At 37.8% G+C, this 24,833-nt stretch overlaps 1 protein-coding gene across 2 annotated transcripts in view; it reads left to right on the top strand.

Moving 5' to 3' along the window:
- LOC150080527 (adenomatous polyposis coli protein-like) overlaps nucleotides 1–24,833 on the top strand; it is a 384,350-nt gene that overhangs the window by 163,085 nt on the left and 196,432 nt on the right. For both annotated transcript variants that reach the window (XM_090381301.1, XM_090381300.1), the window contains exon 7: nucleotides 20,364–20,515. In XM_090381301.1, coding sequence (XP_090237427.1) covers nucleotides 20,364–20,515 — 152 coding nt within the window. The remainder of the gene's footprint in view (nucleotides 1–20,363; nucleotides 20,516–24,833) is intronic.

The following is a 24,833-nucleotide window of genomic DNA, read 5'->3' as shown; positions in this document are numbered from 1 at the left end:
TGGACCACTAACAAATGGAAATCTCTTGCCTAGTCTGATGAATACCATTTCCATCTGTATCAAGCTATTGAGCATATCTGCATTTAGAAAAATTTAATTCTGTATCAGGTACATAATGTGTCCTGCCGCTAGCATATTTAAAGTGTTTTACATTTAAGAGTCAATCGGTAGTCATTAAAAACGTTTTAATTTTCAGATATTAATAAAATTCATGGATAGTAATTTAAGTGTTTTTATTTTATTAATAATAATTACATATCAGTTATTGAAGTATTAGTCTGTGATGACTAAAGTAGGATATAATTTTTACATTGAAGTGATTTTAGTTCACGACTAAATACACCATCTATAGTTCCTTTACGTGTAGTATTTATTGAAAGATCTGATGACATGTCCAAGTTGAATGGTTTCATAAATGTGCGGAACTCTTTTCCAGCCTCAGGGTTTAATTGTAAGGAAAAAAAATTACATTCAATCTGAAAACACCAAGTGACTTGAAACCAGATGCGTTTTCGAATTAATGCATTTCCAGTTTCCAAAAGTTTTTTTTTTTTTTTTTTTTTTGTATCCTTAGCTTTCAAACGATATGCTATACATTCACATTAGCCTGTTTATTACACAAGAAAATTTCCTTGATAACATGGTCATATTTTCTACCATTCTGAAAAAAAAACTACTGCAATTTTCAGAGATTTGAAAGTTTTTCCTCTAGTATAGAGCTAAGGTGAAGCTCTGTGCAAAATTTCATTAAATTTGGTCCAGTAGAAGATAAATTAAACTGGAATAAATTCACATGACGGTTTTTGTTACAAAATTTTTGGAATAATGCCAGTAAAAACGTTTTTACTTGATCAACCTATAACTTCGTGCTATAGGTTGATCTCAAGACTTTCACCTATAATCAGTATTAAGTTGATTCATGACATGGTGTTTGGTATGAAAGTTAGCTGGTTGAAGGCTTTGCTGAATATATGCAGAGATCATAAATTTATCAGTGCACACCTGAAACATCTGCTGTTTGATATTTTTAAGTTTAAGCTGAGAAATATTAAAGTAGTTACAAAGGATTTTATAAGTTTTAAATTTTTAAATAGGGTTTTAGATTGCATTAACCTAGAACAGATTCTTAACCACTTCAACTGTGCTTTGCGTTTATCCAATTCAAGTATAGCTACTAGATTTAACTATGTTAAGCCCATTGGCCTGAAGGTGTGTAATTATAAACAAGAGGCGATAAATCTTAAGATTACAGAGAATGATTCCCTCTGCTTTTGCCATTTACTAGAACATCAAACCTATGTTGAGGTACACCATAAACATATAATCACAGTAAACCTGAGTATAGTCAAACAAGTAGAACTTAGGAGGTTGCTGTCTTATGGTTTTAAGTTTAGGCTCCATTTTAGGGCTAGTGTTAAGCAAATTTGTAAGCAAATTCGTATTGATCTGATACAATTTAGCCTAAAATTGGCGTATAAATATAGCATACCAGTAGAGGCATTCCGTATGTGGACTTGTCTTACATATGAGGCATTGGTTAAATAGATTAATAGTAAGTTCAAGTGGTATGATAAGGACATGATTTTTGACTTGAAGTTAATTAAGCAGCGGTTATTGGATTTGCAATCTAGATTTATTATAACTACGGTTGATAAAGCAGCCAACAACTATGGTATTATTTGTAAAAAGTTTTATACTGCCACTTTAGCTAAAGAGCTCAACAACAGTACTACATACAAGATGGAAGATATTAACAGTAATATTATCAGTAAAAGGCTGATTGCTATGAGTAAAATGTTGAAACTTAGTTGCTATAACACTAAATTTCCATACATACATTGGATCCCTAAATTTCATAAGTCCCCTGTTGCATTTAGGTTTATAACTTCCTGTAGAGATAGTTATGTTGAAATACCACATAAAAAGCTAGAACGTTTCTTAAAAATCGTATTGAGTAAGGTGGGAGATTCGAAGATTATATTAAATAATAAAGGTTTTGGTTACCTGAACGCAAGTAATGCAGGCATAAGACATATCGGTACGTATGATTTCAAAAATCCGTTTACAGGTATTTCGCATGATAATTTAAAAATGGTTTTGAATGATTATTATAATGCATATAACAGTGTTATTCCATGTGACAAGTTATACTGGGATAATTTAATAGACTTATGTTTATTTAATTGTTTCATTGTTAATGGTAGTACCATATATAAACAGCATACAGGTATAGCTATGGGAGCATGTAGTTCATGTATTGTGGCCAATCTATATTTGCATCACTATGAAAGCAAGTTTAATAATAGTACTATACTTTATAGATATATTGATGACCTTATTGCTATTAATGAGCCAGATTTTTTTGCAAGAAATGGCATTTTTTATCCTAAAAGAGTTTTCTGGCAGCCACATTTCTAGATATTGATATTAAAATTACATCTGATAAAGTAGTTACTAAAGTATATGATAAATGTAGAGATTTTAATTTTGGGACAGTCAATCTCACACATTGGCATTCAAACATATCCCGCAGAATTCTATTGCAAGGATTAAGATTAATTAGAATATGTAATAGTCCCGATAGTATTGTAGTTTCTCTGACAGAATTTATTAACAAGCTGAGTAAAAATGGTTTCCCTCTTAAATTCATATCTATAAAACTATGGCATAATGTCTTATGAGCTTATGTATATATGTACATATTAGGCACTTCCTATAGAGTTGTTGATCTGTGTCTTATGCTCTGAAAAAGTTGTATCCATGGTTGTTCTATGGGAAGGAATTTTTTTTTTTTTTTGTCCATAGGTCACTTATGTCCACAATGCTTTTAATTGGAGGATACCTTTTCCGTAATTGCATATGACGGTAGAGGGAGTTTTGAACTTTCTTTCACTTCACGCAGCAGCTTGGGTCTATCCAAGTTTTGTTTGCTCAGCTCTGATGTATTGGTAAACTTTTGCTTTGTTCGGATGTATTGGTTAATTTTGCTTTGTTCGGATGTATTGGTTAATTTTGCTTTGTTCGGATGTATTGGTTAATTTTGCTTTGTTCTGTAAAGTTCGGCTTGCTCTTCTATTATTATGCCCCTTAACTTTAACCTTAATTCTATATTAGAATCCTTTACTGCTAATTGGAGTATTATATATATATATATAAAAGGAGTATTATATATATATTTGTTGTGTAAAGAAACTTATATAAAAGTATAAGTTTCTTTACACAACAAATTACCAGGAACCCTGCTAAGGGATGGGGATTTTTACCCCCGGTAATTTTCCAAAGTAATTGCTGTCTTTACCTCTACTTTTATCTTTATGCTATCTAACTCTTGTATCTTATGCCTCAAAATCTATTAGAGTAAATCGATGGAGATTGAGGTACTATTGCTACACTTGTTGCCTATTCCTTTCACCTATTTTTTGGGCTTATGCCTTCACTATTCTTTCCTCCTATCCATTTTGCTACGGAAACAGAAATACTTGTGTAAATATTCCATTAATGTTTAAGAGTTTGGCTATCTATAGGGCTAGAAGTTATATTTTGCCAGTCTGCCGTTCAAAATTTTTTGGGTACAAAGGGATAATCAACTCCTCACTACTAGCAAAATCCCTGCATATCATTGACAATACCCCATGATGAGAGCCCTGTCAATCAATTCGGCCCTGGAAAGATTGTGCAGGGCTCAAGGGGTAGAATTTTTTTCAGCCTGGTCTGTACTTGTTAACAGGAGAGACTGCTTCTACAGGGATGGGATACACTTAAATAGAAAGGGTGCAAGAATGTTTGCTGATGCTATCGAGGCAATGTTAGGTGGGTCGGAAAACTGCTAGATTGGGGGGATACAAGGACTAATAGATTAACAGTAGCCACTGGCAGAGGTGAAAGTGATTCTTGCACTGCTTCTATTGGAATGAGCCGCAGCCTGGAAAATAAGACGCAGGATATTTCAGAGACTGCTGGGAATCATTGGGGTACAAGTAAACACATGGGTTGTGTTAGGGTAGCTAAGAAAAAGAACAGGTGCATGTATACTTGTGTGTACACCAATGCTAGGAGTTTAGTAAATAAATTTGATGAATTTGAGGTATTGCTCAAAACATCAAAGGCAGATATTGTGGGGATTTCAGAGACGTGGTGTCACACAGATATAAGAAATGCAGAACTGGAATTTGGGGAGTACAATGTCTACAGAAAGGATAGACAGGATAGGAAGGGAGGAGGGGTTATGCTATTAGTTAAAAAACACATAAAATCCAAGGAAGTGAAGCCAGTCGACATCGCTGGACAGTGCAGTGTCGAGTCAGTTTGGTGTGACATAAGCATTGGGAGATCAAAATTGAGAGTAGGAGTGTGCTATAGGCCTAATGACTCTGATGAGTATAATAAGAAACTGTTCGGAGAAATAGAGTGGGCCAGTAAATCAGAGAGTCTTATAATGGGGGATTTTAATTTCCCAGATATTGACTGGAATTTGGGGGCTGGTCACTCACACAGTAGCAAGGCTTTTGTGGATTTATTGGATGATTGTTTTCTACATCAGCATGTTCGGGAGGCAACTAGAGGGAGTAATACTCTTGATTTGATTATCAGTAGTGATTCTTCATGCATTAAGAATCTGCAGATAAATGAACCACTTGGTGGCAGTGATCACAGTGTGCTGAAGTGGGAGTTACTCAAAGAGGTAACTACCATTAGGGGTAAAGGGAAGGGGTATTGCTTTCGTAAAGGCGACTACAATGGACTGAGACAGTATTTAAATTCTATACAGTGGGATCAACTGATGATATTGCCAACAGCAAATTCAAAATGGGAAGCATTCAAAGAACTTATCGTGGAAGCTACTAGGCTTTACATACCAACTAAGAAATATTGTTCAAGGTTTAGGCCTAAATGGTTGACAGATGAACTAATGAGGCATATGGCAGAGAAGAAAAATGCATGGGATACATACAAATTAACACGTGACACGGACGCCTATGATAGATACAAGTTGATCTGTAACCAAGTTACAAAGGAGGTTAGGCAGGCGAAGGCAGATTACGAGAGATCCTTGGCAAGGGATGCGAAGAAAAACAGCAAAGAGTTCTTTACTTATGTAAACTCTAGAAGGAAGGGGATGAATCAGATTGGTCCACTTGAGATCGATGGGTCAACTGTTGATGACCCTGCTCGGGTAGCTAACAAACTAAATGAATATTTTGCATCGACATTCACACATGAGGAGTTATTCAGCGAGGGGAATGCCAGAGGTGTATTCAACTCTAGCAGTAAGCTAGAGAATCTTGTAATAACTGAGAGCAAAGTGGAGGAGAAATTGTTGAAGATAAACACAAGAAAGGCACCTGGGGTGGATGGGATCTATCCAGTTATATTAAAGGAGGCAGCAAAGGAGGTAAGCAAACCCTTAGCCATAATTATGAGAGCTTCCTTGGACTCAGGGGAGGTACCCATTGACTGGAGATGTGCAAATGTGACCCCAATTCACAAAGGGGGATCAAAGGCTGACACAAGTAATTATAGACCTGTGAGTTTAACTTCTGTTCCCGGAAAATTAATGGAGGCACTGGTGAAAGAAGCACTGCAGGATCATCTAGACAAGACTTCAGTTATAGCTAGGACACAGCATGGTTTTGTTAAGGGGAAGTCTTGCCTGACCAATTTGATTGGATACTATGATGCAGTCACAAAAGAACTGGATGCAGGGAATAACTTTGATATTATATACTTGGATCTTAGAAAGGCTTTTGATACTGTTGCACATGGAAGACTGCTGCACAAATTGGAGCAGTGTGGCATTGGAGGCAAGTTGCTGCTATGGATAAAGGGGTGGTTGAGGGGGAGAAGACAGAGAGTGGTAATCAATGGACACTGCTCATCGTGGACTAATGTTATTAGTGGAGTCCCTCAGGGTTCAGTATTGGGGCCTTTATTGTTTTCTGTATTTATAAATGATATTGATGATGGTATATCAGGCTTAATGTCCAAGTTTGCAGACGATACGAAGGTTGGCAGGGTTGTCAAGGACACTACTGACACTATGCTGCTGCAACAGGATTTGGAAAGGTTGAGCAGATGGGCTTCGAGGTGGCAAATGAAGTTTAACATTGACAAATGTAAAGTACTACATATGGGAAACAGCAACCCCAGAGCAACGTATCAACTCTGTGGTACTACACTGACAGTGGTAGAGAATGAAAGGGACCTGGGGGTGGTGGTGCAGGCAGATATGAAGTTCTCTGAGCAGTGCAGACGAGCTGCAAGAGTAGCTCATGGTGTATTGTCAATGATATATAGGAATTTTTCTAGCAGGGATAAGGAGGTGATTATTCCCTTGTATAAGGCAATGGTCAGGCCACACCTAGAGTACTGTATACAGGCCTGGAGGCCTCATTTCAGGAAGGATGTAGAGCTGCTGGAACGAGTACAGAGAAGGGCAACTAGATTGGTGAATGGGACAAAGGGGTTCTCTTACGAAGAAAGGCTTAAGTTTTGCAAATTACAGTGTCTGGAAACTAGGCACCAGCGGGGTGATCTGATAGAGGTGTACAAAGCCTTGAATGGTTTGAGCATGCTCAATGCTGATGGGATTCTTCCTCTAGCTCAGAAAAATCACCTGAGAGGGCATAAATTCAAATTGAGGAAAGACAGATGTAGGATAGATGTGCGGAAATTTGCCTTTAGCCAGCGGGTGGTTGGTGGGTGGAACAGACTTCCATCCCTTGTCGTGGAAGTTGATAGCCTAAATAAGTTTAAGGCTCAGCTGGACAGGTATTTCGAACGAACAGAGGGGTGAAGTGGAAGTGGTTATTTTTATTTATTTATGTTACTTTTTTTTTTTTTTTTTTTGGCTGATGCTGCATAAGCTTGCTTTCTTGCATCAAATGCCTCTACTAATGCTAATGCTAATGCTAATGCTATTATGAGTTTCATATTTATTTTGGTTACATTAGCTCATTTAGCTACTTAAATTTAATCTTAAAGCTATCATGTATACTATATTTAGTATATATGAATATGGTAAGGCGGGCATGTAACTAGCAGAAACAGATAGCTCATGTTGTTATTGATTGCATATATTGAGAGGTGCTAGCCCCAGTTGATGTTCCTTTCGATGTAGGCCTTATTCAGTAACGACATTATGGTAATATTGATTGTTTGTTAATATTGGAATTAGTATGACTTAGCTATATATTGAGATGGTTAGAGCCCTTTGTAGGTTATGGTTACACCTGTTTCTTAAGATTTATAGTTTGAAATAAAAATAAATATCACGTGCACACACACACAGGTGCTCAAATAAAGTTCATCACCCCTTAAAATTGTTATTGTTATCCGAATAACGTAAGTATATGGCATTATTTCTTACAGATTGCAATCAGATAAGATTGACACGTGTAGGTGATGATGTAATATTGTATCAGCTGTTACTTTCAGCTATGTAAGCATGCTCTGCAACAGTTGCATGTGTGAGGATGGTGAGTTACGTGCAGTTGATGCCACGAAGAAAGAGTGCTACTGTTGCTTTACATGACGAAGGATGTTCTTCCTATCACTGTTTAGAGTGTCTTGTAATCAGTTAACAGTGAGTAGATTTCTTCCCAAACTCAAGAATACTGGTTCTGCTGATAGGAAAAAAGAAATCGGACATAAATGAGTCTCTACACCAAAACAGGACTGCATTTTGAAGTGCTTAGGCCTTAAAAACTGTAAAGCTTCTTTGAGCTGAGCTGAAAAGAGAATGGGAAGAACATACAGGAGTGGTAGCAAGTGCAGTAACAGCCAGAAAATGCCTCTTCAAAAATGGACTTGTAGCCCGTCATCCTAAGACCCCCCCCTTCTCCTCACACAAAAAATGAAAAAGGCCCAATTAATTTGGTGTAAGGAATCATGTCAAATGGACCCTTGAGCAGTGGAAGTCAGTTATTTTCTCAGATGAGAGAAATTCAACCTGGATGGCTCTGATGGGAGACAAATGATTTGCCGTAGACATGGCAAAGAATACCATCAAGACTGTATGGTGTCTACAGTAAAATTCCCTACCAGCCAAATGATATGGGGGTGCATTTTGTATTGCGGAGTAGTCAGCTGCAGTGTATAAAGGGTTCCGTAAATGCCAGTGGATACCTGGCTATATTGGAAGGCAAATTGCTGCCAACCATTACAGACCATTTTAACCTGCCAGTTAACTGCATCCTTCAGGAAGACTCTGCTCCTTGTCATCGGGCGAAAAGTGTAAGTAGGCACTTGTTTAGTTAGTTTAGCTTCATTTCTGCATTAGAGGTTAGACAGTAATGTGTTTACATTTGTTACAGGTGAAAAAATAATGGTTGGAAGAACGGTCCATTACAACTGTTAGCTGGTCAGGAAACAGCCCAGACCTGATTCCTATAGAGAACCGTTGGCATCATGTAGAATCTGCAGTTGAAAGAAACCAAAGACCCTTCGTGAACTTCAGGAAGCCATAATTGGTGTTTGGAACCACGAACTATCAGTTGATTGTTCTTCAGAAATTGGTCTTGTCAATGCCTCGATGGTGTGCTGCTGTCATCAGGGCCAGAGGTGGTTCAACTAAATATTGGTTTTCACCTGGTGAACTTTTCATTTTGTTTTTCAGGAAATACATATGAAGGAAGGTTGTTCCAGAAAACGGCAGTTGAATGAATAAATGAGGAAGATGAAAAGTTGGTTCTATGAGTTTAAAGTTGGACAGTAAATGGATGTTGGCTGGTGGCAGCACGTGTTCGGACTGTTTTGAAAGAGAGAGTGGGAATCATAGAAGCCAATTCAGAAGAACGGTGCCCATGGAAGTATCTGTAGAAAAGGCATGAAGCAGAAACAGTACGTCTATGAGACAGAGTGGAGAGACTCTGTTAGAAAGGAGTCATTAATTAATCTAACTGCCCTTTTCTGAATGGAATCTAGAAGAAAGAGAGGTTTTGGGGGCACATCCCCAGATGTGAGAACAATATTCCATGGTAGGGCGGATTTGCGATTTGTAAAGAGTGAACAGCTGTTTGGAACTAAAGTAACTCTGAGAGAAAAAGAAAACCAAGTTTTTTAGATGCAGAGGAAGCAATATTTATAATGTGCTTGTGCCAAGAGAGATTAGAAGTCAGGGTAATCCCCAAAAGAGATCTATCATTTTGTTTAGAAATCAGAGTATCACCAAAGATATGCATAGGAGCACAAGAGTCCTTTTTTGCGAGATAATATAAGACTGAGTTTTAGAAGGATTGAAACCAAGTTGTCTCTGCCCCACTGGAGAATTACCTGGAAATTGGCATTTAAGGAATTGGTGGCGTATATTCGAGAAGTTGAAGCTGTTTGAGCAGGGCAAGGTTTTTCAAAATGGAAAGTGGAATGCAGTGTGCTATCATCGGAAAAACTATGGATAGGATTTCGAGTCAATGGAAAAGGTCATTAATATGCAAAACAAAAAGAGTGGGGGAAAGAACTGTACCTTGGGGGACACCAGCATTTGTAGAGAAGTTAGAAGACAGAGCGCCATCTACCAACACCCTCAGTGAGCGATCAGATAGGAAATTGGATAACCAATTACAAAAAAACAGTTGGCAAACCATAAGATGGAAGCTTGTTAAGAAGACCTTTATTCCAAACATGATCGAAAGCCTTTGAGATGTCAAGCGCAACTGCTTGTGTTTCACCAAACTTTTCCATTGAATTTGTCCATAAATGGGTAACTTAAGCCAGAATATCACCAGTGGATCGACACTGACGGAATCCATGCTGGCGATCGTTGATCAGACGGAATATTTCTGGGTAGTTTAAGAGTTGGCGGTTAATTGATTTCTCCATTACTTGAGAAAGAGTAGAAGTAATTGCAATGGGACGACCACAGGAAGTGTTGGGAATGGTGGGAGGTGTTTTACCAAGATCATTAATACATGAGTTGGAAGAAAATGGGGTGCTAGCAGGTCAGCTTTATCCTTGGCTGAAGTGACAACAGAACTACAGTCAGTCCTCGTATAACACGTGTTTACACTACACGAATTCGATCATACACGATTTATAAATAGGGGAACGATATCTTATATAATACAAACGAATTCGCTTATGCACGATTCGCCTTTGTGTTTACAAGAAATGGCAGTCGAAAGCAGAATCACCCCAACCGAACGCAACGCAATAGGAATGAAGAGAAGATTCTGAAAATGTATTTATTTTTTATATCATGAAGGGGAAACACATTTCACCATAATAATGTAAAAACCAACACAAATTGCATTTGCGGTATAATCACAAATGCAATTAGATTGAATTTACTACCAGTTTATAACAGATTCCACTAGCAGAAACGCAACTGGAAATTGTTTTTATTGTTTTATGGTAGTAACCCCTAGAAATGTGCTTTAGTAAATTGTGAGGTGTTAAGTGTATCTCTGCCTTTACGGTGTTGTTTATTCAGTTGCTACACACGCGCAGCTTTGTTTATGTGTATCAAGCATGCCTCCTCGTTTTGTAATTGTGCTTTATTCCCTAAAAATGAGTAAAATATTTAAAAGGTGTGAAAAGGAAGCGTCCTGGTGAAGACACTACAGATTCATAGAGAAAAAGAAAAGCAATATCGATAAACAAAGGCGGACTGGGTCAAAAATTCTTACCTGGGAAATTTTATAGTGGCCTCATTCTAGCGTTTATGGCCAAAATCACACCGGCCTCCGGCCCACCGGGGTTTCCCTGGTAAGGCTTATGGCCAGTCCGCCTCTGTGGATAGAGAAAAAAATATGAAATTGTGAAACGCTTTGAGCGAAATGAAAGACCATGTGATATTGCACGTTCTACAGGCCTAAATGAGGCAACGCCGAGAATTACAAAGAATGCAGAGAAAATAAAAACTTTCATAGCAAGAACAACTCAAAGTGTAATTAAAATCCATTGATCAAGACAAAGAATTGGAAGAGATGGAACGGCTGTCATCTATTTGGATAGAAAATCAAACAAAAAAACAAGTTTCCTTATGATATAAGCAAAAGAATTAGCAATATTTTATTACATAATAGTCGTAATAAAATACGTAAGTATTTTATTATGATTATTTATTGTGTTTGGTAATGTTTTGGTTACAAATGTGTGTTCAATCTTGGGTGGTCGGCACCTAACCCTATTTTTCCCTTAGGGCCTGTTGTTTATATTGCACAAGGGTTTCTAGGAACACAACTATCGTGCTATACGAGGACTGACTGTATCTGGTTTTGACAGAGGTGGGAGCAGAGATGGGCAAAAGTTGCGGCCAATAGCTTTGGCAAGAGACCAGAATGCTCGGCTACCATTACGGCAAGAAGCAAGTTTTCTACTCTTAGCCTGTTCAAAATCTAGTTTGGACTGATTAATGACTGCATTACAATTGTTGTGAGCTTTGGTGTAGGCAGAAAATGAATCTGAAGAATTGGAAACAAGCCAATTACGACATACAACGTTCTTGAACAGTCTTAGCACATTTATTGGAAAACCAAGGTTTAGATAAAGGACGAGATTTAAAAGTGGAGTGTAGAATAAAGGATTCCATTCCTGCAAGAATAATTTCACTGACACGATCTGAGCAAACGTTGACATCAGAAGTTTTGAAATAGTAAACCGACCAAGGAAAAGAAGGAAGGAAATCTCGCAGGTCATCCCATTTTGCATTCTTGAAATGCCAAACAACACGAGGTTGGGAATAGCCATGAGATAAAGGCTCCATTGGAGAAGGGACAATCACCAAGTTGTGATCTGAGGTAACTAAAGGACCCCTCACTTCGATTGTGTGCTTAGAACGGTTGTTTGTGAGAAAAGGATCAAGGGTGTTGGCTGTATGTTTAGGATTGTCCCGTATTCTTTTAGGTAAATGAATAATCTGTGCAAGGTCATTAGAAATTGCAAAAGCCTCAACACCTGGACAACCTGGGTCTGTGTGACTAGAAAACGGAAGCCAGCTGGAGTTGTGAACATTAAAATCACCAAGGAAAATTACCTCACTGTTAGGAAAGTCAAAGAGCTCCAAGTGATTAGTAGAGTTGGGAGAACTGTAGAGACAGATGAATTTGACACAATGAGGTAGAGAGATTTTAAGCCAGAGAAGATCGAAAAGAGGAGATTCCAAATTACCAACTCTCTGGCAGGGAATATCGGAACGGACGTATACTCAAGTACCGCCTTTGAGGCAAAAGGAATCACTCAGCGAATAATTAGGGCAACTGAGATGAGTAGTATTTGAATTGACCGTTAACTGAGATTCTTTCAGAAAAGGTACATGGGGTTTGGCAGACTGCAAGTGGAAATGGACCTCATTGAGATTAGAATTGTGACCATGTACGTTTGTGAAATGAATTAGGAAGTGTTTGGGAGGTTTAGATCTTTTCGCAGATAAGCTTACTCTATTAGTTTGACAATTCATGGTGTATTCAATAGTAAGAAAAAGTGGGTTGGACATACTGTATGAAGTAATGAAATTTTTGGATATGGCGTACACATGGTAAGAATACAGTAAACCCCCACTATTCACGGTATCTGTATTCGTGGTCGCTGATTTAATATAAAATGAAACCTAAAAAAAATGTGAATTTTAAAACACAGTGAACATTTTCCGCCATAAAAAAGCATGGGTGGCTAAAATTATCTTTCTCAGTCAAAACAGCTCTGACTGGGTGGGGGGAGAGGGGTGACAAAATCGCGAGCGTTGATGTTTCTCGCTAATCCTTGTTCAATATGTGTTATGCACTTGTCATGGAAGGTTTCGTCGTTTGCTTTTAATTTATATGCTTATAAATTGAATAAATTTATCAGTTTATAAATTGTTATGCTTACAAAAGTGATAAATCTACCATTTTGCAGTGTAAAACACACTTTTTCGAGTATGTTAACAGAAGAAAGCGACTTTATTGTGGACAAGTTCTTTCTAACCCCTACAAAAATATGGCTACGAATAACAAGGAAAATGTGAAAAGATCAAAGAAGGTGATGGCATTAGCGAATAAAATTGAGTTATTAGACAAAATTTCTAATAGTGAAAGTGTCTCCTCAGTGGCAAAACATTATAAAATCAATGAGTCAATGGTACAATCAATCAAGAAATCGGAAGAAAAAATCTGCCATAGTGTCTGTGAAAACGCGCTAATTGCTTCAAAAATTTGCTCTGTAACTCATTATGTTAAATTATAAAAAATGGAAAAAGCTTTAAATCTGTGGATAGAAGACTGAACTCAAAATAAAATTCCGTGAAGTTCACTCATCATTCGTGAAAAGGCAAAACTCCTTTATCAACACTAGCAAAACTGGTGATAACAGTGGCGGGATAAGTTTTAGCTAGCAAATGCGCTGGTTTGAAAGATTTGTTTGAAATTTCTAATAAATATTACATTTAATATTAAATTAATTGTTTCTTATTTTCATTTCGATGCCATATGCTTGCATTTCACTATGTGCTGTCTATGTACATAGTCATATTATGTATATACATACATAGACAAAATTTTAGAATGGTTTTTCTTATATATTTCATACTTTGGAACGGAACCCCTTTATTACTATGAGAGCCATAACTCAGTATTCGCGGCATTTCTCAGGAATGTAACCCCCGTGAATAGCGAGGGTTTACTGTATACCCAGATACTTGACATAACATCGCCTCGACAATGCCCCCCCCCTGCATACACTGCTTGGACTCCCTCCAGTCACTGTCTGGCAGAGTAGAGCTAGCAAGATTATACACTAGCTGATCCAGAAGCCTCCTGGAGAGTTACCAATAGGTTCGGTCCGGTCCGGTATACTAACTAGCGGCCGGCCTGCGATCACCGTTTTAGATCTGTACCCTCGAAATGTAAGGAATATTGGATCCCGCCACGATGTTCATCATAACCTCAAAAGTCATCAATCATACCGCATGATGGAAGAGATAGGTAAGGGTTGACTGGAACTTAGCTCTGGAGACTAAACATGGGTTCAACCACTACAAGTCTCCATTAAGCAAAGTTGTGGTATTGCACCGGTTGATGAGAGTCACCTACCACCTAGTATTGCCTGGTAACACAGAGTGGCGGCATTCCTCCATGTAGTGTGAGCGCCACACCTTGACCCCTGCTTACATTGGCTCATACCTGGTTAGTCACCCACGGTGTGCTTGTGCGTGGAGGTTATACCCAGGATTACTAACAGTCCCACCATCGTGAAGATGCAAGCAGAGGATTTGGCTGTCACAGACTGTCTGGTCTTCGCTGAAATTGGGTCTACTTGACTTGAATGTCACCCAAATATCACCTGGAGTAGAAAACACATGAAAGTTGCACAAGATAAAATCTTATTATATTAATATTCTTTATTATAATTTAATAATTTTATATTGTGCAGTACTGTCTATTGTATTAAAGCGTTTTTTTCCTTAAGAGCAATAAAAAATTGTTAAATCGAATGTACCCCCCCATTTACATTTGATTTAATGGACTTTCGGCATTAAGAGACACCCTTTCTCCTCTATTAGTCTGTTAAATTGAGGGTTTACTGTATTTCTATTTGATGCTAGTCAGTAATGTAATATACCATCAAAAAATGGTTAGAAATGTGAAATTCCTAGGTGATGCACTTTCTTTGAACACCAGTATATATATATTGTTTTTGGTTTTTAGGAGCATTAGCAACTAAGGCCATATTGCTCCAGGGATATGCTCCAGTCATATCCCTGGAGCAATATGGCCTTAGTTGCTAATGCATATATATATATATATATATATATATATATATATATGTGTGTGTGTGTGTGTGTATCCGATAATTCAAAATAAAACAACATAAGAGATAGATATATCTGGGCTTCATGTGGAGGAGGTGCATTTTGCTGCCTCTAATGATAGCTTAATATTTATTTATTTATTTTCTTATTTTATGTTAAACTTTTAAGCCATTATATATATATATATATGAATAACGTTTAAATATAGTTTTGGAAACGGAATCTTTAAAAATAAAAAGGGGTACAGCATACATCAGAGGCAGCAAAAAGCATATTCCTCTACATGATGCTTGAAATATAACCATACAAATAAATTAGAATAAGGATTAAAATAAAAATAAAACAATGTCAGCAGTATGGCACGACAAGAGCGAAAAAAATCAAAATTAAACATAAATCAAACCAAGCAGGGAGGGAAGTGAGGGGTAACTAGAATAAAAATACATTGCAGCAGAAACTCTCTAAAATAATTTAGAAAATCTAAAAGTACGAATAATAATTAGTTTTAAAAAGCCAATTAAATAGAAATTTAAACGGTGCCCCCTCTGACGGGCACCAGGTCCAAATTTATGCGAATTATCACCAACAGTGATGTAAACCACTACAATAAAACAAAACAAAAATAAACCAAAAATAGACTGACCATTATGCCCCATTTCGACAGAGGACCACAAGGGCAATAATGGTCAGGGAATCGCTTCATTTCGAACGATGGTCAGTCTATTTTTGTTTTATTTTATTGTAGTGGTTTACATCTGTCGGTGATATTTCACATAAATTTGGACCTGGTGCCCGTCAGAGGGGTCACCGTTAAATTTCTGTTTAATTGGCTTTTAAAACTCAAATTATTATTCGTACATTTAGATTTCTAAATTATTTTAGAGTTTCTGCTGCAATATATTTTTATTCTTGTTACCCCTCTCTCTTCCCTCTCTGCTTGGTTTGAATTAATTTATGTTTAATTTCGACTTTTTTTGTTCTTTTCCTGCCATACTGCTGGCATTATTTTATTTTTATTTTAATCCTTATTCTAATTTATTTGTATGGTTATATTTCAAGCATCATGTAGAGGAATATGCTTTTTGCTGCGGCTTATGTATGCTGTGCCTCTTTTTATTTTTATTATGAAAGATTCCGTTTCCAACTATATTTAAACGTTATTCAAATATATGTATAATTATATCACATGATAGTAGTGGGCGAATTGCTAACGCTGCGCCTGTGCGTAGTTCATCGTGCCCATCCATAGTTCATTATTCGTCTATATAAAATGGTTAAGATTACTTTTGTCAGTAGTGTGGCTTTGCACTGGAGTGCTCGTATTGGTTCTATTTTTAATTTTCGCTGCATCAGGACCATCGTTGTTCAATTCCCCCTGCATTGGCGGACTGATCTTTCTATCGATTCTCCTTTGCGGCGATTTGTCCAGCGTTCGAAATGCAGTGATTCCCTGACCATTATTGACCTTGTGGTCCTCGGTCGAGATGGGGCATTAATGGTCAGTCTATTTTTGGTTTATTTTTGTTTTGTTTTATTGTAGTGGTTTACTGTTGGTGATATTTCACATAAATTTTTTGGACCTGGTGCCTGTCAGAGGGGGCACCGTTAAATTTCTATTTAATTGGCGTTTAAAACTTGATGAATTATTATTCGTACATTTAGATTTTCTAAATTATTTTAGAATTTCTGCTGCAATATATTTTTATTCTTGTTATCCCTCTCTTCCCTCCCTGCTTGGTTTGATTTAATTTGTTTAATTTCGACTTTTTTCGCTCTTGTCATGCCATACTGCTGGCATTATTTTATTTTTATTTTAATCCTTATTCTAATTTATTTGTATGGTTTTATATATATATATAGCCAAAATTATTTTTAAAAAAAAAATGTAAGGGGAAAAAAGGTATGAAGTAGTAATAAAATATAAGAAAAAATGTACAAAACAGAATGGAAGCAGTGTGAATGAGGATTAAGTGAATTAAATTCTCTTTCCCCCCCAGATAGGATGATGGGCAGATGGCCATATAGCCCCATCGAAGCAGACACAATGCTGTGGCTATTTAGCTGGTGTGGTGTGCAGGCACTAGTCAGCAAGACTTAAACCTGACTGGTGTGGGAATGAGCAGCAAACTGGTGTGTTCCAACATAGGTATCCCTGTTCGTATGTACTTTCAATCCTACCACCTGCATTAGTTGTTCTGTCACTCCCCAACCCCTTCCCCCCAACCTGGGTGTTACCTTCTCCATTTCACCAAGTGGGTAACCCCACTGCCACCTGCCAACTCCCACCCCAGGGCTGTATGGGCATTCTACCCCGGAATCCTCCTTTGTCCCCCCCTTTCAACTAGATGGGTTCCTTCACTACCCTCTCTTTCACTCTACCATTTTAACTCCCTTCCCCTATCACTTTCAACTTTTTTTTTTTTACTGGGCTCTCCCTGCCTGTAGCTTGGCTACCACAGGATTTGCCCTGCCAGTGCTTTCATACTCCCTACTGCCCAGCTTGCCTCCTTGTGGTGCTGGAGAGTACACTAGAGATTTTTGTGTGAAAACACAGGCCCCTAGGCTATGGGGTCAAATGAACAACACAACCCAACCCAACCCCACACTAATACTACAGAAGCACTCACTAACTGATCTGGCCATTGGAGAGTTTTGTATTCATCACATTGCCCAATGCAGAGTTGAGGTAACCCCTGGAGCCGCATTACAATTAACACAATACACTATGTGCTTTCAGTGAAACAATATCCTTGTCGAATGCCAAAATATGGAAGAGAATGCCGGAATCTCTTCATTCCAGCCACAACAGAAGACCCCCTCTTACACTTACTTCGCTGTTGGATAATAAAACAAATGTCTCAAGCATTTTTATATTTCTCAAAATGATTAATGTATACCACCTCCTTTAACTAGTTAAAAACTAATCTAGAGATACTAGTTTTGCAGTTATTGCTATTTGACAGGAGGTAGCACACATACCATATGGGTGTTGCCCTATGGTCATAATGCTGATGTACCTAATAAATCTCCCCCCCCCTCCACCAAAAAAAAAAAAAACAAGTCTCTCCAAATGAATGACAAGCGGCAAAACTACTGTACTGTCATGGAGGAAAGGTGATGCGGCATTACCAGTAGAATTATTGAAGTGCTAAGTATTGTAAATTTTTTAATAAAATTATTTAAAATATATAGCAGGTATAGTGATACATCATTGTCTAGTTTTAATCATACCTGTATATTTTGAAAATTACCCAAATGTGCTTCTTGCTATTGTCATTGTTTTTCTCCAAGAGCAGCAAGTTCTCTTGTTGAAAATTACCATTTTTTTTTTTGTTGTCATTGCAAAAGACCCTACTATATGTGCAAATATAGGAACTAGAAAAAATGCAGACAATGTATGATTGCATCACTGTGAACAATGCAAATCAGAGAGCATAGCTGGCACTGATACACCTTTTGCAATTTATAGTAATGTGCAAATACTTGTCTGAGAGAACATTGAAGGCACTGTATATCATAAACATTCTACAGTGATGCTTAAGTTGGCCTTAAATATGTTGCTTTGATTCTTGACAACCAAGGTGTTGTTCTCATTAGAGTTATTGATGAGTTGGTGTTCTATGTTTATTCATTCTTCCTTTCTTTTCCTTTTTTTTTATTGAACTATGCCAATACAGTGGATTGGCATAGTTTAATCATTAGAATATATACATTTGTATTTTTAGTGTGCATGTGCACATTTTTTTTTTTTGTGAACCATATCTGTAATTTTTCTTTATGCTTATTTAGTATCCGTTGTGATTTTTCTGCTTGCACTTGTTTTGTTATGTTCCTTGAAGCTTAAAAATGTACTAGTTTAATTTGTTTTGCAATTAGTTAGGCCACCTGGTCCTGTTTATTCTGCTTAAGTGGGAGCTGTTGCACTGAAATTTCATTGCATCCATCTGTATCTATTTGCAGTGTAAGCGAGCATTTCCTTATGAAGTTAACTTTTGCTAACTTTCCATACAAAATCCATTCACTTATGACATGTTAATTTGATTAAATTGTGTTTTTTTTATTTCCCTAATTAAAATTACTTGATATATATATATATATATATATATATATATATATATATATGAGTTAAGTTAATAATGGTAAGAGTTTTTTTAAAGGTAAAATATGATATACTAGCTTATCAGGTAAACCATAAACCATGGCGGGTACCCAACGTGACCTGGAAAAAATCAATCTATGCCATGACATAAGCAATAAATTATAAACATATATAAAAATACCATTAAAATGTTAGTTATGGCAATCAGATACATTGCAAGGGACTTTTTCGAGGGCTAACCCTTACAATGTATCAACCATAATTAACGAGCTATCCGTTTCTATATGTAAGGGTATGTATCCCTTTATGTAAGGGTTAGCCCTCGAAAAAGTCCCTTGCAATGTATCTGATTGCCATAACTAACATTTTAATGGTATTTTTATATATGTTTATAATTTATTGCTTATGTCATGGCATAGATTGATTTTTTCCAGGTCACGTTGGGTACCCGCCATGGTTTATGGTTTACCTGATAAGCTAGTATATCATATTTTACCTTTAAAAAAACTCTTACCATTATTAACTTAACTCATATTCATACAGACCGATGTAATGTTTAATCGTCCTAGATGGCATTAATTGGTTATGTTACTACTTAATATTTATTATAATATTTATATTTATTATAACATTTAATATTTGCTTTGTTATACTTGGAGATATATATATATATATATATATATACACAGGGTGATTCACTACCAGTGCGACAAACTTGCAGGAGATGTAGGGGGCACAAAGACGTATCGGAATCACATAGCATTGCAGGGTCCGAAATGCCTTCGTCATGCGGTGGAGGACGTTGAACGGGAGGTCGTGTGAACAGCGATCCTGCTGGAAGTCAGCATTTGTGAACCGTTTCTGTTGAAGAAACCAAGTAGCAAGAGTCCTCCGGAGTGGATAATCCGCAGGCTCCAATGATTGGACGCGTTGCAGATGGTATGAACTCATTTGGTTTGTTGACAGTATCCTCCATACAGTGGATTGGAAAATACCCAATCGTTGGCCTATCGCTCGAGTACTCTTACTCGGATTGCCTTCTGCAAGACGTAGGACATTCTCCTCATTGTCTCTGGCGTCCTCGTCGTTCACTCTCGATTCATGGTATCTCTCGTGAAACAACCAGTCTCACGTAACCTTCTGTGCACACGTGCGAAAATCGTATGATGAGGAGCACGTGGGAAACGTTCCTGGTACAAGCGCAGAGTGGCGCGCCCGTTACAGTCCGCAGCTCCATACGCGAGGTGCATGTCAGCCAGTTCAACGTTTGAATACTCGTCCATCCTACTGCCTCGGGAACTGATTCGCAAATGCTGACTTCCAGCGGGATCGCCGTTCAACGTCCTCTACCGCATGACGAAGGCATTTCGGACCCTGCAATGCTATGTGATTCCGATTTGTCTTTATGCTCCCTACACCTCCTGCAAGTTTGTCGCACTGGTAGTGAATCACCCTGTATATATACAATAATATTGGGAAAGTTTGTATTTTGGTGTCAGTTTAATTCTAAGATCCCAATGTTTTTTATATTTTTCTTTGTAGTTCACTGGAATGGAGGTATGGACACATTTACTGATAAAGGTTCATTAAATGGATATCTTCAAGATACATCAAGTATAATGAGTTTTAACTCAAGCATGACTACAGGTTCACTTGTTACCCATCGATCTTGTGCACATCAACTAGGAACAAAGGTACTTCTAGTACACAATTTTAAAGTATCGTACTGTTGCATTCAGAGAAAATTGCATGATTAACGTTTAATGGAATCCAAGGAACTAATTTCCTATTAAGCAAATTTACAGTAAATTTACAAAGACCTGAAATTGTAATTGTCAGAATGTTATTAAAGCAAACAGCTATTAGAGATTTTGATTTTGAAGTACAGTAAACCCCCGCTATTCGCGGGGGTTACGTTCCTGAGAAATGTCGCGAATACCGAAAACGCGAATACTGAGTTATGGCTCCCATAGTAATAAAGGGGTTCCGTTCCAAAGTATGAAATATATAAGAAAAACTAGTCTAAAATTTTGTCTATGTGTGTATTATATGTACCTTCATAATATGATTATGTACATAGTGAAATGCAAGCATATGTCATCGAAATGAAAATAAGAAACAATTTAATATTAAATGTAATATTTATTAGAAATTTCAAACCAGCGCCTTTGCTAGCAAAAAAACTTATCCCGCAGTGCTATCACCAGTTTCGCTAAGGTGTTGATAAAGGAGTTTTGCCTTTTCGCGAATGATGAGTGAACTCAACGGAATCTTATTTTGAGTTCGGTCTTCTATCCACAGATTTAAAGCTTTTTCCATTTTTTCTAATTTAACATCACGAGTTACAGAGCAAATTTTTGAAGCAATTAGCGCGTTTTCACGGACACTACGGCGGATTTTTCTTCCGATTTCTTGATTGATCGTACTGTTCACTCATTGATTTTATAATGTTTTGCCACTGAGGAGACACTTTCACCATTAGAAATTTTATCTAATAACTCAATTTTATTCGCTAATGTCATCACCTTCTTTGATATTTTCACATTTCTCTTTTTATTCGTAGACATTTTTGTAGGGGTTAGAAAGAACTTGTCCACAATAAAGTCACTTTCTTCCGTTAACACACTCGAAAAAGTCTGTTTTACACTGCAAAACGGTAGATTTATAACTTTTGTAAGCATATCAATTTATAAATTTATTCAATTTATAAACATATAAATTAAAAGCAAACGACGAAACCTTCCATGACAAACGCATAACACATACTGAACAAGGATTAGCGGGAAACATCCACGCTCGCGATTTTGTCACCCCCCCCCCATTGAGCGCTGTTTTGACTGGGAAGATAATTTTAGCCACGCCCATGTTTTTTATGGCGGAAAATATTCGCGGCGCTTTAAAATTCACAATTTTTTAGGTTTCATTTTATATTAAATCGGCGATCGCGAATACGCGAAACTGCGAATACAGATACCGCGAATAGCAGGGGTTTACTGTAATTTCAGTTCATTAGATAATAGAAATTATTTCAAATATTCTAAGTTATTAGTACAGCCACTCCCCGACTTGTGTAAGGGTTGCATTCTGTGGAACTTTATGCAGTTTGAATTTTACGTGTTGGAATTTTCTTAAATACCTTAAGCAGCACACGCAACTATGTGCACTGAATTTGATCGAAGCAAAAAAAGAAATGTTTGCTGAACATGTAAATATAATTATTTATTAAATTTTATCTCATATGCAGGAAAAATTACAAAAATGTGCAATAAAAAGATAAGGCAAGTGCCAGTACAAACACCTGAGGAGTGCTCTCTTCTGAATCTGATTTTCCATCCTTATTAATAATAGCTTTTCCATCTCTGATATAGCATCTGAACGCTGTTTTGTGATCACTATTGATCTTAAATGCGTTGATCCTTTAACATGTTCTTTTATATGTGCTCTGTCCTTTAAAATAGTATTCATTGTTTAAGCAGTGAAACCTAATTCCCATGAAATAGATGACAAACTTTATCCTGCTTTGTACTTTTTAATAATTTTCATCTTCATTTCTAAATCAATTTTGTTTAGTTTCCTAGCACTGCCACCATTTGCACTTTCCTTGGTTGCTTTCCCCTTCTTCATTATAATAAGTACATGGGAGTAAAAAGAACACTGATGGCACAACTACTGTTTCGGTTGCAGGGCTTTGATCCGAAACAGTAGAAAAGTACGCATTCATTTGACTAATTTATTATTAGTGCCAATAAAGAGATGAATTATAATGTAAACACAATGAATGTTGTATGTACTTTTTTTAAGGCACTTGGTTTATGGAGTTACACCGTCTACATATTTTTGCTGTCCTAGTCAGGTCCTCCATTTATTTCTGCGGGATGCAAAATCTGTTTCCAAGATTAAGTCTGCACCAGCCAGCAAAAATTTATGTAAAGTCGAATTTATGTAAGCCGGGAAGTGGCTGTATATATATTTACTGAACTCAAAAAATATTTGTGTGGTTCTTGGATTGATGGGTGTTGCAATGATGCCAACCCAGTTGTAAAAGTTAATTCCACAATATGAGAGATGCCAAAAGGCAACAAAATACTATATTAAAATATAAATGCACAAGGCATAATACAATATGAGCTTAAAATATACTATACAATATTGGTGTAAATATGCTATAGATAGCTCATAAAAGATAAACTACAATCTTGGTGTAAAGGCATTGATTTAGTTGTATCTCATGTTGTGACTACCTTCAACAACGAGTTACCATGTATTGCACTACTTCGAATGAGTAACGCTTCACTAATAGAGAAGACTGTTGTTACTTATTTTCAGTGGGCACCACCACCCAGACGGCACCATTTCAAGGATTGTTGGCCTATCATTGGTGGGTAGGTAGGTATCCTGGTGTTGCAATCATGCCAACCCAGTTATGAAGTAAATTCCGCAATGTGAGAGATGCCAAAAGGTGTTGGCATGATTGCAACACAAGGATACCTGCCCACATACCGATGATAGACCAACAGTCCTGTTGAAATAGTGACATCTGGTTGTTGGTGGTGCCCACTGAGAATAAGTAACAATAGACTTCTCTATTAGTGAAGACTTACTTATTCGAGGAAGTGCAACACGTAGTAACTTGTTGTGAAGGTAGTCACAATATGAGAAACAATTAAATCGATAATAAAACACGCCTGCGTGCTCTGGATTCATAATTTATTTTATTTTGTTACACAGAGCATTAAAACTATGATAAATGAATTAGCTTTCGGCTGGGTGGCAGCCTTCATCAGATTAAAATACTTTGAATGGCAGTTGGAATGGAGATGCACTGCCAGGATGGTGCGTGAGGCACGTGGTTAATTGTTTGTTGATGTTTGTGGCTGTGACGTATGGTGGTGACGTGGCCAGCGTTTGTCTATGGACAGAATTACTGCTTCTGTGATGGGGTTAAGTTGACAACCACTGTTCCTGTTCAACGAGGTATCCGAGCATTTTATACTTAACGATTCCAACCAGGTGCGCCTTAGGTAATGGTGGGACTTGTCTACAACCACGACATCGTGGTGTGGGTCGATGTCGTGGTGGGTTGTCCAGACATGCTCGGCAATAGCTGAGTGTTCTACATCCGCCAAACGGATCGCCCTTTTATGTTCTGAGAGGCGTTTCTCGAGTCGATAGGCGCCTCCGTAGCCAGGTGGGAAGGAGCAGCAGTGCGTAGCACACGCTTCTTGATTAGACCGGGGTTCGAGCCCGTCACCACCAAATATGGAAAATGCGGAAAGGTCATGGAATGACCACCGTATATCCCGGAGCAATATGGCCTTAGTTGCTAATGCTCCTAAAAACCAAATAACAAAAATCTCGAGTCGACGTCCAGTCTCTCCAAAGTAGCAGCTCGTGCAGTCACGGCAAGAGATGCGATAGACCAAACCACTCTGTAGAAGGGTGGGGACAGGTGTTTTTATGTTGGAAAGGAGAGAATGCAGTTTCTTGCCTGGGAGTTGGATGCACTTTATCCCATGCGATCTTAGGATTCTACCGATCTGCTGTGACAGGTTGGGGTAGTATGGGATGAATGCCCTCGTGGATGACTCGTCACTGTTGGCGTTGCTGTTGGTCGTCACGTTGTCGCGTGCTTGTAGATCACACCTGTTAAGGACATCGATGGGGTAGCCACACCTCGTAAGGTCTACTTTGACTCTGGTGATCTCTTTGCGCCTTTCATCTGCAGAGCTGGAGTGTGTCCAGGCGCGAGTTAGCAAGGTTCAGGCGGTTGAGAGGAGGTGGCCCCGTGCGTGTGCTGACTGGAAGTTGGTAAATTGGCCAGCACACATAGGCTTACGATAAACTATCGTCTTCAAGCATGTGTCTTCGCGCCGGACAAGTGTATCTAGGTATGGTATAGAGTTGTTCGACTCCAGCTCAATCGTGAATTTTATGAAGGGCGACAGTGAGTTGAGGTGGGTTAGGAGTCGCTGACCTGAGTCTCTAGGGATCACTACGAACACATCGTCTACA

The sequence above is a fragment of the Mastigoproctus giganteus genome, chromosome 9, assembly GCF_048544385.1.
Source record: "Mastigoproctus giganteus isolate SK-2022 chromosome 9, ASM4854438v1, whole genome shotgun sequence".
NCBI lineage: Eukaryota > Metazoa > Arthropoda > Arachnida > Uropygi > Thelyphonidae > Mastigoproctus > Mastigoproctus giganteus.
The sequence above is the reverse complement of the archived record's forward strand: the minus strand, read 5'-3'. Positions and strand labels throughout refer to the sequence as shown.